This window comes from Lolium perenne, chromosome 4 (genome assembly GCF_019359855.2).
Source record: "Lolium perenne isolate Kyuss_39 chromosome 4, Kyuss_2.0, whole genome shotgun sequence".
In the NCBI taxonomy this organism is placed as follows: Eukaryota; Viridiplantae; Streptophyta; class Magnoliopsida; order Poales; family Poaceae; genus Lolium; species Lolium perenne.
Window position 1 is genome coordinate 200,694,443 of NC_067247.2, and position 16,745 is coordinate 200,711,187.

At 41.2% G+C, this 16,745-nt stretch overlaps 1 protein-coding gene across 3 annotated transcripts; it reads left to right on the plus strand.

Annotated features, from left to right (window-relative positions):
• The first annotated feature begins 11,319 nt into the window (after positions 1-11,319).
• LOC127295168 (E3 ubiquitin-protein ligase RHF2A) lies at positions 11,320-16,427 on the plus strand. Of its 3 annotated transcripts, none has more exons than XM_051325070.2 (9): positions 11,320-11,472; positions 13,113-13,278; positions 13,368-13,414; positions 14,388-14,450; positions 14,555-14,654; positions 14,765-15,153; positions 15,230-15,340; positions 15,418-15,791; positions 16,188-16,427. In XM_051325070.2, the coding sequence occupies exons 2-8, from the start codon at positions 13,138-13,140 to the stop codon at positions 15,734-15,736; spliced, it is 1,170 nt and encodes a 389-aa protein (XP_051181030.1). In that variant the 5' UTR covers positions 11,320-11,472; positions 13,113-13,137; the 3' UTR covers positions 15,737-15,791; positions 16,188-16,427. The 3 variants fall into 3 exon arrangements, with proteins under 3 accessions (XP_051181030.1, XP_051181027.1, XP_051181028.1); XM_051325067.2 differs by having other exon boundaries at positions 11,321-11,472; positions 14,555-14,663; XM_051325068.2 differs by lacking the exon at positions 11,320-11,472 and adding an exon at positions 11,500-11,657 and having other exon boundaries at positions 14,555-14,663.
• Positions 16,428-16,745: the final 318 nt, after the last annotated feature.

Below are 16,745 nucleotides of genomic sequence, written 5' to 3' on the forward strand. Positions count from 1 at the left end.
GAGATTGAAATTATATTTTATATGTGACAAAACCAATATCGGTGTAACACCTTACAGCGATTTGTTTGTCATTTCGTCATACAAATATATATATATATATATCCTTAGTTCTTCTAAAGTACTCAAGGATATTCTTACTGTCGTCCCATGATCATCTTATGAATCATTCCGGTATATGCTCATAACATTTTAGAGCACAAGATATCTGATTTTGTACATTTTATTCGTGATCTAAAATCACTCATGTGTTTTTACTCATCGAGTGTCAGATACACTCAAGTCTTGTTAAACCTTCACATGACAAGAACATTTTCTTAATATTTCTATATTGAACTATTTCAATATCCATTCTATGTACTTTGACTTAAACTTATCATGTGTTTCAATCTATCTTCATAGATCTTGACACTAAATATGTTTTAGTCCATATCCTTTCATTGAAGTTAATTTTCAATGAAACATTTTAATCAAGTATATAATTACATTATTTATAACCAACTATATGTCATCTACATAAAGTATTATAAATATGTCTCAGCGCTCCCACTTAATTTCTTGCAAATGCAAGCCTCTTCATCATTTCTGATGAAATCAAAAACTCTTTGACTATTTCATCTGGTGAAGATTCCAACTCCGTGATACTCACTTCATCCAATTGAAGTTCGTTTACCTATCTAGTATTCCACGGACTAGCAAAACAATTGGTTGTATCTTGTATACACCTTTAATACACACTTCTGTTAAGTAATGTATTTTGCCATCCTACTATCATATCTCATGAAAGAAATATGTAGCGATTACTAGAATAATCCACATAGACTATAAGCATTGCTACGGAAGATCTAATCTTATCGTAGTCAACTCTTTGAACTTTGTCGTAAACAACTTTTCGACAAGTCGAGCTTATTCAAGGATATTCCATCCAAGTCCATCAATTTTATAGATCCGTTTACTTTCAAAAAGTATTCATCTATCTTGGATTTCATGACGTATAGCCATTTTAACGGAGTCAGGGCCCATCATAACTTCTTTGTATGTAGTTGGTTTATCATTGTTCAAAAACAATCCTTTGTTCACAAATCATTTATTTGATCACAAAGTAAACCATACCTACAAGGTTCAATAAGTACTTCGATCTCCATGACTATAACATTTTGTAGACATGGGAGCCATGATCGTCGTGGCCGCTTCCGGAACCAATTCCGATGCTGCGCTACTCTGATCATTATGCTCAGGTTCATAAACCTTATCAAATTATATTGTCCTCCCACTCAAATACTTCACTAGAAACAATTTCTTGGAAATAAGTAAGAAATATCGACAAACACTTTTGTCTTTGTTTCCATGGTGGAAGAATTCCCAATTAATTCTTTGGGATAACCAACAAAGACATTCATCCGATTTTGGTTGTAAACTTATTTACCTTATGCTATGCATACCAAAATTTAAGAAAGGACTATTAGGGTTCATACCCATGCCATAACTCATATGGTGTCATTTCAACGGATCATGATGATGCTCTATTCAGTGTAAAAGCGGTAGTCTCTAAAGCATAATCCACAAAAATATAATGGCATCAATATTTTATCTCATCATTGATCCAACAAGGTTTGGATACATCTCTCGGATACTCCATCATCACTATGATACTCCAAGAAATGTGAGTTGTAGAACAACTTCATAACTCTCTTAGATGTTCGCTAAAACTCGTAATTCAAATATTTCCACTATGATCCAATCATAGATATTTGACTTTTCTATTACGATGATTTCCACTTCATGCTGAAATTTATTTGAATCCATTCAAATGTTTTAAACTTCTTCCTTATCGAATATACATATATATACTCAATTCATTGTTGGAAGTTTTCATGAAGTAGAAGAATCTCCCGCACACAACTATGCCCAGTGAACCATCATGTATGTTTCTACTAAGTTAGTTGCCCGTTCAACTCTTGGCCTATGAACGGTATTTCAGTCATTCTCTTTTAGAAAAGATTTGCAAGCGCCAAACGATTCAAAAATCGAATGACTCCAAAAATCCATTTGCATGGAGTTCTTTCATGCGTTCCTCTCTAATATGACCTAAATGGCGGTTCCACAAATAAGTGGAATTCAAATCATTTGCCTTATGGCATTTTAGCGTCAGTGTTATGTATGTGTGTTTCACCATTAAGATTTATAATAACTTATCCATCGTACATGGAGTAATGTCATAATTTGAACAACTCATTGTTTTCATTTGACCAGAGCAAAATAACAATTATTAAGTTCTTTATTATAAATTATAAGGGCTAGGTAGAATGCCAATGACAAGCATAATAACACTTTATTATGTTCCAGATGTGCATTATTACCATATTCCTTATTAGTCACTTAGGCCATCATATTCTTGTATTGTGTTATATTGTATGACATCTCATACCAACCAATCTGGTACAAATACCCAAGAATTTCATTATGTGACCAAACAAGGAATACATCCATAACATGTATATCATTTATATACACCTGAGCTAGACTTTCTAGTCTTTTCTTTCTTTCTGCCAAAATATCTTTTGCTTTTAGCTTTCCTCATTATTCAGAAAATACTTCACCTTCAATAACTTCTAGGTTTGTTGGTCAAAACCAATAACCTTGAGGTTCTTACTTTGAAGTTGATCATCATATGACAAGTGTTTCAGATTTCACTATTAGTAACTTTGTAATATGATGAACAATTTCACTCATAATTTTATCCATTATATCATGACGACTTTCCGAGACCATGTCTGTACATGTTAGGCTCGTAAAGTTTTAACCTTGGTATTCGCATGTGCAAATCTGGCTTGCACCCGTTGTATGCACACGTAGAATCTATCACACCCGATCATCACGTGATGCTTCAAAACGACGAGTCTTAGCAACGGTGCATACTAAGGACGATAACTTCATGGATATGCGAATATTATTAGTGCCCCAATAGTTGGAGGATTGTGACGCCTGACGTCTTCAACCTTCATACATTCCCATAAAACTTATGAGTTTATGTAGTCTCACCAAATTTATATTCTATCATCTTGCAATAAGGTCTTAGATATCACATATATCTCATACCTTGATTATTTCTGAAAACTAAATTTTCAGCTCCTTACTTTTCAAACCGATTTGAATTCAAGTTTCACGGAGACAAGATAACTTTAGGTACTAATTGAAACCATATAGCTCTTTGAATCAACAATGTGAGGTTTACTAAAAGTTTGCAATAGGACTTAATCAATTCTTGATTCTTTAACAATACGGTACCAATCCGTAAAGTTTCTTGTCAGATTTTAACAGTATTTCTATCTCAATAACAAGACTAGCGCATGGTAGAAAACGGATGCCAATACTACAAAATTAATTCAAAATACTACTCAGACTATGTTTATGATAATTAGTTCATATTTTAATCTAATTACTAATGAACTCCCACTTAATACAACATCCCTCATAGTTGTTAAGTGGTACACGATCCAAATCCACTACACCAAAACCGATCATCACGTGAGATGATGTAGCTTCAATGGTGAACATCAACATGTTGATCATATCATCCATATGACTCGTGTTCAACCTTTCGGTTTCCGTTGTCCCGAGGCCATGTCTGTACATGCTAGGCTCGTCAAGCAAACCCAAGTATTCCGCGTGTGCAACATGGCTTACACCCGTTGTATGTGAACATTGAGTCTATCACATCCGATCATCACGAGATGCTTCGAAACGACGAACTGTGCAACGGTGCATACGAGGGGAGAACACTTTATTATCTTGATATTAATGTGAGGGATCATCTTATAATGCTACCGTCGCGTTCTAAGCAAAATAAGATGCATAAAGGATTAACATCACATGCAATTCATATGTGATATGATATGGCCCTTTAGTCTTTGCGCCTTCGATCTTCATCTCCAAAGCACGGACATGATCTCCATCATCAATGGGCATGATCTCCATCATCGCTTCACGTAGCGTCAAGGTCCATGGCGCCGTCTTCATGGTTGTTCACCTCATGTAGCAACTATTACAACTACTTTGAAATACTACTCAACATGAAATTTAAAGACAACCATAAGGCTCCTGCCGGTTGCCACAATACAATAATGATCATCTCATACATATTCATCATCACATCATGGCCATATCACATCACCAAACCCTGCAAAAACAAGTTAGACGTCTCTAATTTGGTTTGCATATTTTACGTGGTTTAGGGTTTTCGAGTGAGATCTAATCTACCTACGAACATGAACCACAACGGTGATACTATTGTTGTCAATAGAAAGAGTAAATTGAATCTTCACTATGGTAGGAGAGACAGACACCCGCAAAGCCACTTATGCAATACAAGTTGCATGTCGAACGTGGAGCAAGTCTCATGAACGCGGTCATGTAAAGTTAGCCCGAGCCGCTTCATCCCACCATGCCGCAAAGATGCAAAGTACTCGAACTAAAGATAACAAAGCATCAACGCCCACAAACAATTGTGTTCTACTCGTGCAACCATCTATGCATAGACACGGCTCTGATACCACTGTAGGATAACGTTGCATAGAAAACAAAAATTTTCCTATCGCGAACATGCAATCCAAGCCAAGATGCAATCTAGAAGACGGTAGCAACGAGGGGATGATCAAGACTAACCCTTGAAGATATTCCAAAGCCTATAAGAGTAGGCTCTTATTGCTGCGGTAGACGATCACTTGCCGCTTGCAAAAGCACGTAGAAGATCTTGATCACGATCGGTTCCGGCGCCACGAACGGGCAGCACCTCCGTACTCGGTCACACGTTCGGTTGTTGATGAAGACGACGTCCACCTCCCCGTTCCAGCGGGCAGCGGAAGTAGTAGCTCCTCTTGAATCCGACAGCACGACGGCGTGGTGTCGGTGGTGGTGGAGAAATCCGGCGGAGCTTCGCTTAAGCGTGCGGGATATGGTGGAGGAGAGAGAGACCGCTAGGGTTTGGGGAGAGGGGCGCCGGCTAGGGCACCCTTGAGGGGTGCGGCCATGGTGGTGGCTTGAGTGGCCGGCCAGCCCCTCTCTCCCCCTCTTTATATAGGTGGAAGCCCCAAGGCTTAGGTCAAAGAGTCCGAATAAGACCCCAACCAAAACCTTCCAAGTGTCCAAACCTAGGGGGAGTGGGACTCCCCCCTTTCCTTGGTGGGGTGGCCGGCCACCATGGTGGGGAGTCCACTTGGGACTCCTCCTCCCTTAGGTTGGCCGGCCAAGGTGGGTGGAGTCCCCCTTCCATCCTTATTTCTTCCGGACTTTTCTAGAACCTTCTAGAACCTTCCGTAGAACCTTCCGGATCATTTTAATTCACATAAAATGACTTCCCATATATGAATCTTATTCTCCGGACCATTCCGGAACTCCTCGTGATGTCCGGGATCTCATCCGGGACTCCGAACAAATATTCGAACTCCATTCCATATTCAAGTACTACCATTTCAACATCCAACTTTAAGTGTGTCACCCTACGGTTCGTGAACTATGCGGACATGGTTGAGTACTCACTCTGACCAATAACCAATAGCGGGATCTGGAGATCCATAATGGCTCCCACATATTCAACGATGACTTTAGTGATCGAATGAACCATTCACATACTATACCAATTCCCTTTGTCTCGCGATATTTTACTTGTCCGAGGTTTGATCTTCGGTATCACTCTATACCTTGTTCAACCTCGTTTCCTGACAAGTACTCTTTACTCGTACCGTGGTATGTGGTCTCTTATGAACTCATTCATATGCTTGCAAGACATTAGACGACATTCCACCGAGAGGGCCCAGAGTATATCTATCCGTCATCGGGATGGACAAATCCCACTGTTGATCCATATGCCTCAACTCATACTTTCCGGATACTTAATCCCACCTTTATAACCACCCATTTACGCAGTGGCGTTTGGTGTGATCAAAGTACCTTTCCGGTATAAGTGATTTATATGATCTCATGGTCATAAGGACTAGGTAACTATGTATCGAAAGCTTATAGCAAATAACTTAATGACGAGATCTTATGCTACGCTTAATTGGGTGTGTCCATTACATCATTCATATAATGATATAACCTTGTTATTAATAACATCCAATGTTCATGATTATGAAACTAATCATCCATTAATCAACAAGCTAGTTTAAGAGGCATACTAGGGACTTCTTGTTGTCTACATATCACACATGTACTAATGTTTCGGTTAATACAATTATAGCATGATATATAAACATTTATCATAAACATAAAGATATAAATAATAACCACTTTATTATTGCCTCTAGGGCATATCTCCTTCAAAATCCCACCGTCTTCAGTTTTTTCATCATCTACCACCAACAGTGATGGAGAAGGGGAAATCTTTTTTTTTGCCTCATGTTGCCTGAAAAGTGTCGCAATGTGGCTATGCCCCATGCTATCACATGCCTCTTCATAATCAATACTAAAATGATAATAAAACAATAATTTTATATATGATATTGATTAGCATTCCAAAACATAAATAATCATATATTATAATTAGAGAGTGGATTTGGTGACTAGGTGTATACGTGAGCACCCTCTAGATGCCGCACGATCTGCTTTGAGATTCGGTTCTCATCAATTCGGTCTGTTGCCTTGACGTTGTCTTATGCATCGCTAATCGTACTTGGCGGGGCTGCGGGTCCCGTGTTTCAATGATTGATAACAGAGGATTGCTAAAAATGCGATTTGGGTGTGTTGTTAGTGCTGATGTGGTTTGCTAATCCAACAATGATGGTAACAGGGGATTGCTAAATGTGACACCTGTCAGCCAATGGATGCGTGCTCACGTATACATCCGGTCACCAGGCTTCTTTGATTATAATTATACACTACAATCTACACACAACACAAGCATCAATTGAATCTGATTCCAAGGAAAAAGGGCAAATAGAGAACCACATATTGTAATACTATGATAGATACCGAGCTGCTGCCAGGGCCAGGCTGCCACCGTAGATTTTGCATCCGCCCATGACCCTAACTGTCTTTGCATCAAGTGACAATGTCACTGGTGCTAAAGTTGATGGCCCGAGGCTTCCTCAACGAGAATTCGTAGGTGGACTCAACATTAGGCCCTTTGAAGCCAATATTTGTTCTAAAAAAAGAGTAGACATGTGACGTGGGGCCGTCCTAGCCGGTCCATTTGCTCACTAAGACAATGCACTAGTATAATGCATGGAGTTTAGATAAGTGCTCAAGAAAATAAACCAATCATTTTCTTAAGCAATCTTTACTATTAAATTGAAGTTGGTCGTTTGACATTCAACGCATTTGATGGTCGTCATTGGAAGCATCTCATCCATCCAATTTCCCAGCATATACCCTCACCGTTAGATTGCTTTTCACGTCAGGAGACATCCTCTCTTTCCCCTTAGCGCTAATTAATGGCCGTATCAAATCAAATCACACTGATATCAAATTGTATTGATTTGTTTCCTTTCATTGATTTCTCTCTTCCCTCAGTAGCGCTGACTAAGTACCACATCAAATCTCCTTCAAAAAAGGACTAAACCAAATAAAATCACACTTACCAAATAGTAGTACGTATATGATTTGTTTCCTTTCCTGGTTCTTCTTTGTTCTCTTATACCACACTTTTCTCTTCTCAATAATCGATGTTCAGCCGACCGTCTTCCCAAATGCAGCACGTGCCCTCGCATCTCATCTCGGGGAGGCCGATGACCAGGAAGCCGTGGTCGATGTTGTACACCAGGTTGGACGTTGTGTCAAAGTACCATCGCATGTACACATCATGCATGTCGCAGGTGGCTGGTGGTGCCGGTGGCGGTGGTTGTGGCGACGCGGGCCAGGAACAGGAACACGCTTTTCTCCGCCTTCTCGAGGCTGGACCTCTCCACGAAGGCGTGGTACCGTGGGGTGGTCATGAGCATCTGGGCGTTTGTCCGCTAGCAGCGTCACTTCTCGCCGTCGGAGTTGAAGATGCCACCACTGAGCATGTTGAACATCAACGCGAACACGTCGCCTTTGGATAGTGCTCGAAGTTTGAGGTGAAGATGTAACGGACGTTGATCGAGTCGCAGGGGATGAAGTAGCGGAAGCCGGCGAACCAAAGGTACTGGTAGTTGAGGCCTCTGCGTTACCCCAAAGGAACAACAACGTCGTTTCCCTGTCTTCCTGTATTTCTACAAGGAGTGATAGTGGTGCACTGGGACAAGATGATCCCAAGGGTGCAGACAGACTACATGAGAAGCTGCACCACAAAGAAGAAATCCATGTCCATGGCACAGAGTGGTACAGTACACACGTGTGCACGCTGTCCCTTCCTTTTCGGTCGTCTTCCTCCTCACAGGACAACATGGTTGTGGGCATGTGGCCAAGATCATCCGCGCCACCGCCCGCGGCCAATTCCTCCTCGAGATGAATTGATGATCACTCTAGCATGCTTCCCGGCCAGCGGGGGATGTGGCCGTGAAAAGAGACCAGACTGCAGTGTGCCGCCTCATGCATCGTAGTTTAGGAAGGCGGCGAGGCGCCATGACGATGGGGACATGAGCGGCTGGAGGACAGCGAGGCTGTCGCGGTGGACGCGACGTCCAGGCCGGCCAAGGGCGTGTCCTCGAGCTATGTATCGCTGATCCAGCTGGTGACGTCAGTTATCTATCTACGATTCGTTCATGATTTGTTGATCAACAAGACACGCATGCATGGCGGCGCCTGGGTGTTGCTAACCCATCAAAACCATAGAACCCGTCCAAATCAAACCATGATATATGAACCATTGATTTTATGCTGGTTTCAATAACCTGTCCAAACCCAGTAAAACCGGGATCCCATGGTTAGGAGAAACTACACTGCCTTGATGGTCTACAGCTGCTTAAGTTAATTGGACGAGCACTATATATGTTTAGAAAGGTTATTGTTTCCCATTCGTTAGATTATTGCTTACCTATGAAATTCTGAAATAGCAGCCCGGGTTGTGGAAGAAAAAAAATTTACTGAGAGTGCATAACAATAAAAATCCTATTGCCTTTATAGGAGAAGCTAGCTTTTTTTTTTTAGCAGAGGAGAAGCTAGCTCTTTTTTTTGAGAGTAGAGGAGAAGCTAGCTGGGCAAGGAATTTTTGCACCTGGGAGTAGATGCTTCTATTTTTTTAAATGAGGTTTAAACGCATTTCTATATGTCCAAAAATTATGAGAAAAAATGTTGCACGTACACATACTCGCCAATTTGTTTTACAAAAAATCAATATTGTGTGTGTCGTGTGTAAAAAAGACAGAATTCGGTGCTAAAAATAGCTCATATTAAGATATATTCTTTATCTTTTTCACACATGACAAAAAAAATATCGGGTTTCCACGAAAATTGTCGTGCACACCTAAAATGTCAACATGTATGCGCGAATTTTTGTTCGATATGTTTTGAACATTCCAAAAAAAAAAATTGAGTAGCAGGAGCATATGCACTATTTTCAGAGATGTTCTTATTTTCAGAGATGTTCTGTAGTAAAGATGTCCATAATGAAACTTGTTTGGAATGGTGTCAGGTTATACAGGGAACTATATATATATTTCTTTCTTAATTATTATCGGTGTGGTTATTTCTAATATTACGTATTAGTTGTATTTTTAAATAATACATAAACAATAGTAGCATTATTAAAGGTCATTCTACTATGTGCAAGTTTTGGCAAGCTGAAAGAAGATATTATTTAAATCTTAAAATTCATCGTAGGTGGTGAACTATTCGATAAAATTGTACACTCACACTCTTCTCATTGTCAGTCTTGACTTCAAAAGTTAAAATTAAAACTAAGTATGATCATAGATGTATGTAGACAGGGACGAAGCTGGAAAAAATATACCACTTGTATCGTCACTAAAATCTCTCTAACTCACTGAGGTCATCCTCCATAAAAAAACACTAGCTAATACTAATTAGTGAAGAAATGTGTTTTACATGTGGGTTATTTGTAGCATGTGATACAGGTACTCGTTTGATCAATCGAACTTAAACCAAATGATGGCTTTGACTATCTACCTCTGTCATGTTTTTTTTATATCAGTTGGAGTAGTTTTGAGGGCATTTATGTATAGGGCACATCGCAAGATTGTAGAACATGCATATTAGAGCAAGCAAAAATAAGGAGAAAACCACCCAAAAGTAGATATCAAAGTTCCCTAAAATAAATTATCTCATTTACGTCAAATTCGTAAAAGAAACAAGAGAGTAATAAAAATTAATGAAAATCATTTAAAAATAAAATTCATTCGAGCTTGTTGATACTTTAATCTTCTCGATTTTTTCGGAATTACCAAGTCCGGATGAACTCCGCATTATTGTGATTTTATATGCACATGAAAAAAACTAAGAACCGTAGCAACGCACGGGCATTCAACTAGTAGTACTTACATTTCTATATGAGCTAACCATCTACCTAATATAAATAAGATAAAATCCTTTTTTTCCAATTTTTTTTTATGCATCTCGTATTGTACATAAACTGAAAATTTGGCCAAACCATGTTGTTTTGCCCTCCAAGCGCATTTGCGACACCTAGATTGCACTTGGGCGCAATATACGAGTGCGACACGTACATTGTCTGATTGTCGTTGAAAAAATAAAGCAAAGAAAGATCGCGAAGAGAACATGGAGGAGACAAAACGTGTTAGCACATGGGGGTGGTTTGGGTCACTAATCTCAGCCGAGCCGCGTCCACGAAAGAAACACGTCCAGCGTAATGGCGCGTCTAGTCTCCGGTGGGTCCCACTGTCATCCACCCACCGTCGCATTATTTCTTACATTATCCAGGGAGACGGTGGCCGGCTCTGGCCGCCGACGTGCCGTTACCGCTCGAATCCCGTGCCCACGCAGCCACGCCACGCACCCCCCACCACAAGTCCAGAGCCGCCCTCTCCCACTGCCAGGTGTGGCCCACCTCTCACCGCAGAAAGGAAAGGAAAACTAGACACACACACTCCCACCGTCTCCATCCACCTACCCCACAACGCCCAAGCCCACTGACACGACCCGACGCGGAGCGGGCCCCAGCGCGCGCGGGTAGACGATGCGAGCTGGCGAAGGGGCGGTCAAGACGTACTTAAAATGCGACCCGCTTGTCTCACTCTCCAGACCTCCTGCCCCACTTTCCCACCCGGCGGCTCAGATACCGTCCACCTGCCACCGACGCGTGGGCCCCCTCACGGGTCCGACCCACCAGTCAGTGGTTCACTAACAGCGAGGCAGCGCGCGTGAGAGGGTGCGAAGCGAGGTGGTGACAGGAGCGGGGCCCACCGCGAGGGTGGGGGCCGAGTGGAGACGAAGCACGCGCTTGTTCGCAATTGCTTTCCCCTCCCCTCCCCTTCCCTTTCCCCACCGTCTCCTTCACGGACAGACAGAGAGGGTTCCGTGCTCCTCCACGCATCGAATCGGACCGGATCGGCGCGCCCCGCCGGCGTGTCGCCCTCCCTGGTAAGATCGGGAACCACCACCCCCCGCTCGTCGTCCCCCTCCCCCTTCTCCTTCGTCGTCGGGCCGTGTGATCGGACGGCGAGCCGTCGCCGGATTCGGGGAGGCCAAGAGCTCGGACACGTTTGTGCTGCTAGGGTTTCGTTCTGGTCGCGGGGTCTGGACACGGGAGAATTCCAGCGGATGTGGTAGGTAGCACGAGTCCGGGCCTCAGCGCAGCGAATTCCTTCTCATACTACTAGTTCTGGAATTTAATTGGGGTTTTCCTTTCTTCTTCGGTTCGGCGCGAATCGGCGTTGGATTTCTGACAATTGCCGCTTCTCTCGCTAGGATGTGCTGCGTATTTCGCTTTGCGGTCTGGGGATTTTGGTTTTGTATAGGTATAGTGTGGCGCGGGCTGAGAGCGCAGATTTAGGGGTACCTTGGACCGTGATTCGGGTGGGACTGGGCGTTCCGCGTAGAGTTGAGTTCACTAGGCGGCGGCGGCGGCGGCGGCTACTCTCTGGGGCAGGTTTATGGGCTGTGTTGTGGGTTTATGTTCGGTTTGATCCCAGACTGGGAGCTACTTAATTTGGGACACCTGCTGCTCATTCAGCCTCTACTAACTAAATAAATAGTGGACCTCTTGCCATGGCGAAGTTGTGATCATAAGTCTTATGTGATGGAAGGAGTATCCTAGTGCTACTTTACTTGTGGCTTGTGGAAATATCTCTAGTGCCCGTACCATAGCGGGCTTTGAACTAACTGAGTCTGATATCGAGCAGTGCACCTTACCGAGGTTGACAAAAAGTATGGTTAATTTGGTGCAAATATGTTCGAGAAATCGGTCTGGTTTTCGGATATGTTACTTTATCCGAGTGGCACCCCAGTGTTTTTTTTCATGACAATATCGTCTGTTCTCTAAAAAAAAAAATTAAACAACGCCTTCTTATTTCTTATTTGTTTGACTAGTACTGTGTATGTTTTCATGTGATAATTTTATGAAATCATTTGTCTTCTCCTGTGGTTTCGTTTCTCGTCTTGAATGGACAACATGCTTTTGGCCGCCATTCAATTTGTCATTTTGTTGTGCTATTTGGATGGTTAGATTGTTCCAACAGAGTGCTCTTCATTGTAGATGAAGTTGTTCAGTACCGTTTTGTTACAGAATTTGTTATGCAATATGTAACTACTTGGACAGCATACTTTGCTCTACTTATTTTATCTTTTCGGTGCTTGGTGGTTCAGCTCCTCTATGGAATATTGTCGAATGCAAACGCAACACCACACACGCTATCGGTTGTTACTTTTGTTACCTATTTGGCTTTCTAGTAAAATGGCCAATTCTTATTGTGCCTAGTAATATAGCCCATTCCACTTGAAATGAAACAAGGTGCCTGGTAAAAGTGGATCTTATTTTGCATATTTGGATTGTTTTTTACTTGGTTTATAATGTAATTTATCTAGTTTCACTAAACATAGTTGCACCATTTGTTCCTGGATACGGCTATACAACATGTATACTAACTTTTGTCTCTGCATTTTGCTGTTATGATCTGCTTTCTTACGTCACAGAGAACATGTTCTCTTTTCATCTATAAGTCACTAGAGCTATGATGTATTCAAGTGTTAACTCCGAGCCCTTTCTTTTTGCCCATTTCTAGATATCAGGGCTGTTATTCCTTTTCAATGGCTTCTGAAACTGATGAGAAGGCCAAGATGGAGAGTTTGACATCACCTGCAGCCTTTGTAGAGGGTGGGGTTCAGGATGCATGCGATGATGCATGTAGCATTTGCCTTGAGGCTTTCTGTGAGAGTGATCCTTCCGCAGTATGATGCCATTTCTTTAATTACGGTATTTTGTTTGCTAACTGAGGTCAACTTATAACCCTTTCCTTATGATTTCTTCTGTGCTACAGTTGACTGGTTGCAAACATGAGTTCCATCTCCAATGCATTCTTGAATGGTATGACACTAACTCTATTATTTATCTCACCACTTGCTGTTACCTTGTATTTATGCTGTGCACTGTACCTATTTCCATCTGGAACCATATGCTCATGGATCTAATGGTTATTAGAACTATGAAATCAGCTTGTCTTCTGTTAGATTCATATGGAAATGGAATTGATCTGAAATAACCTTTACTCTTCTCCTTCTTGGTATAAGCTGTTTTATATGAACTACTCATATATCACTTAATTGTTCAAGTAGGTTACCAAATTTTGGCAGTGCATTCAAGATAAGCTAGGCCAACTCTTAATTGTTTTCTCCTTGTACACCTTTCTCTCCTGGGTGCAACTCCGATAGGATTTGTTTGTGCGTTGTCAATAGTACTTGATGAATTGTTGAGAGGTCTGCTTGTTCCTGAATAGATGTCCGTACTGTTCTCAGTGATATTTATTTCTGTCAGTGGTTTTGTACATTGTAAATCAGCAAATTAAAAAAATATAGTGTTCAGATATTTTTGCCTACCTATCCACTGATGTAATTTTCACATGGCCGATTTCAGTAGTTACATATTTTTGGTCCAAAATGAAGAGCATAAACCACATGCATACCATAACTCCATAAATTTTTGTTTTCATTAGTGGAAGGACTACTTTACCATGGAACCATAACTTTCACACATTTTGTATGTATAATCAATAGGAGATGTACATACCCACAATGTTTGCAACACTTCAGATTTTGCGATATGACAAGTGAAAGTTGATACTATGACTTGTGAAATTTCAGTTTCATAGAACTTTATTGGAAGTTCAACGGAAATTTCCAGAAACTATTACTCGATTAGAAAACTATTGTGAAAAGTCCCACAGGGTATTCTAGAGTTCAATTGAACGTGTGTAGAATTGTTTTGCCATAGCCATTGTTTTATCCATGTGTCTTGCGTTCAAAATATTTGTGCCTTAATGATTGGTGGGAGCTTTGTGTAGGTGTCAAAGAAGTTCTCAGTGCCCTATGTGCTGGCAGCCTATCAGTATGAAGGATCCTACCAGGCAAGTTCTGGCAAGATATATGGATATTCCTTGAATATTCAAATACCAAATATGTTTTCTGAACATGTAGAATTTTACTAACTCCCGCCTTCCAAATATCTCAGTCAAGAGCTGCTCGAGATAGTAGAACGGGAGAGGAATGTAAGAACCAATCAAACTCGAAATACCACCATATTCCATCATCCTGCGCTTGGCGATTTCGAGGTGCAGCATGTATGTGTTATGTAACTAAGTTTATGTGACATATTACGTCCGCTTTAACCAGTGAAGTATTTTTCATATGTTATCCTGATTCACAAGATGATCTCGTGCAGTTACCTGTTGCTGGTAATGATGCTGAACTTGAAGAGCGTATACTGCAGCATCTAGCTGCTGCTGCGGCAATGGGAAGGTCACACCACCTTGGTAGAAGGGAGGGGCAGAGGGGCCGATCTGGCTCTCATGGTCGTCCACAGTTCTTGGTTTTCTCTGCACATCCGAACACGCCTTCTGCTGGCTCGGTTTCATCATCGTCCGCTCAAGGGGAAGGTGGTAATGACTTAAGGATTCTTGTCCCCAGAGCTGGTGACTTATCACCACGTGCTAATTCTATTGAAGAGGCGGGCAACCAAAGTCCTGGGGTACTTACCTACGATGCTGAACAAGACGCTGTTGTTTCGTCTGGAAATAGTACTCCTGTGTCCAGTCCTAGGTTTTTCAACAGGTAAACTAACCTTCTCTACAGTTGCTCATGTTGACTTTTTTGTGATCAAATTATCTGATGGTTCTGTTGTTATCAGGAGACATTCCACTGGACAGTCAACTCCAGTAAGTAATGACAGGGCTGGGCCATCAGATATTCAGTCTTTCTCCGACTCTCTAAAGTCCCGCTTAAATGCAGTCTCCACAAAGTATGTAAATTTATCTTAACAAAATCCTTTGTTCTAATAAATATTTATCTTATAGCTCTTTCTTTTGTGAAATTCAGGTACAAAGAATCTATTACAAAAAGTACCCGAGGGTGGAAGGAGAGACTTTTTTCACGTAACTCATCTGTGTCAGATCTTGGTTCTGAAGTGAGACGAGAAGTTAATAATGGAATTGCATCTGTATCAAGGATGATGGAGCGCTTGGAAACTAGAGGAAGTGGTAGAACAGGCGATAGCCCAACGGCATCTACTTCTGAAATTTGTCCCACTACAGAACCAAGCAATGAGAGGGTTACAGAAAGTAACTCAAATAATACTACCAGTAGTAGCACTAGCAACACTTCTGCCCCTTGTGTGACAGCATCTGGTTCAAATTAGTGCCTCCTACTGTTTCTGAAGAAGGCCTGCATGTGCCCATTCATCATATTCAAAGGTATTACATCTTTCTACAGAACACATGTCTGGTATGAACTTGTGATCTCTGTTGTTTTACATGTGAATTGGATTGACTACATTACTTAAGTAGACCTAGATAGGTTATTTCTCCGACAGAAGTGTACTGGTAACAATAATGTTTTCAACCATGGCTGCGTTGCCTACTAAAGTACTAATGCTGGAGTTTAGTAATTGCCTTGGTTGTCGCTGGTTAAAACTGAATACAAAAATAGCAATTTTGCATACTGCAAAAGCAGATAGTATGTGTTGGCTGACGTAATAATTATGAGTAATCCAGGGTTCACTTGAAATGATGTTTATTTTATCTTCTTCAGTTGAACTACTTGCGTGGAGTTTTAGTGCCCAACTAACAAATGGAACGATTGGCATTCAGGTATGGGCAGGTGGCGGTGTAAAGACTCCAACGACATGATGGTGCCATCTCCTCAACTGTTGCATAAATCACCTCCAGAAATCCTGAATGATAATTTGATGTATTGGTTTGATAAAAGGGCGGTTGGCCTGAGGTATTGCCTAGGCAGTTGATTTGTCTCCTGTTTCGTCTCTGTAATTAAAATTCCTTCTGAGACTTTTGTTTACTGGTATAAATAATGGATCTGGTAATTTCATAGCATGCATAATAGTGACAAATATGACTGGAACAGCCAAGAGTATTATCATGCTGTTGAACGGTTATCATCTACGAAGATGTTCTATGTTTATTACTAAACTGTTTTGGTAAACAAAATGATGCATGTTGCATATATACTGATGCGATGCAAGTGAGGCACATCAAGTTTTGGTATGTTTGATGAAACACAGATTGATTGGCTTTGTGGCTGGACATTCTGAGGTGGTCAAAATATTGACAGTATACTACCTCTGTCCAAAAATAGGTGTCTTAGTTTTGTCTAGATAGATGTATCTAGACACACTTCAGTTATAGATACAT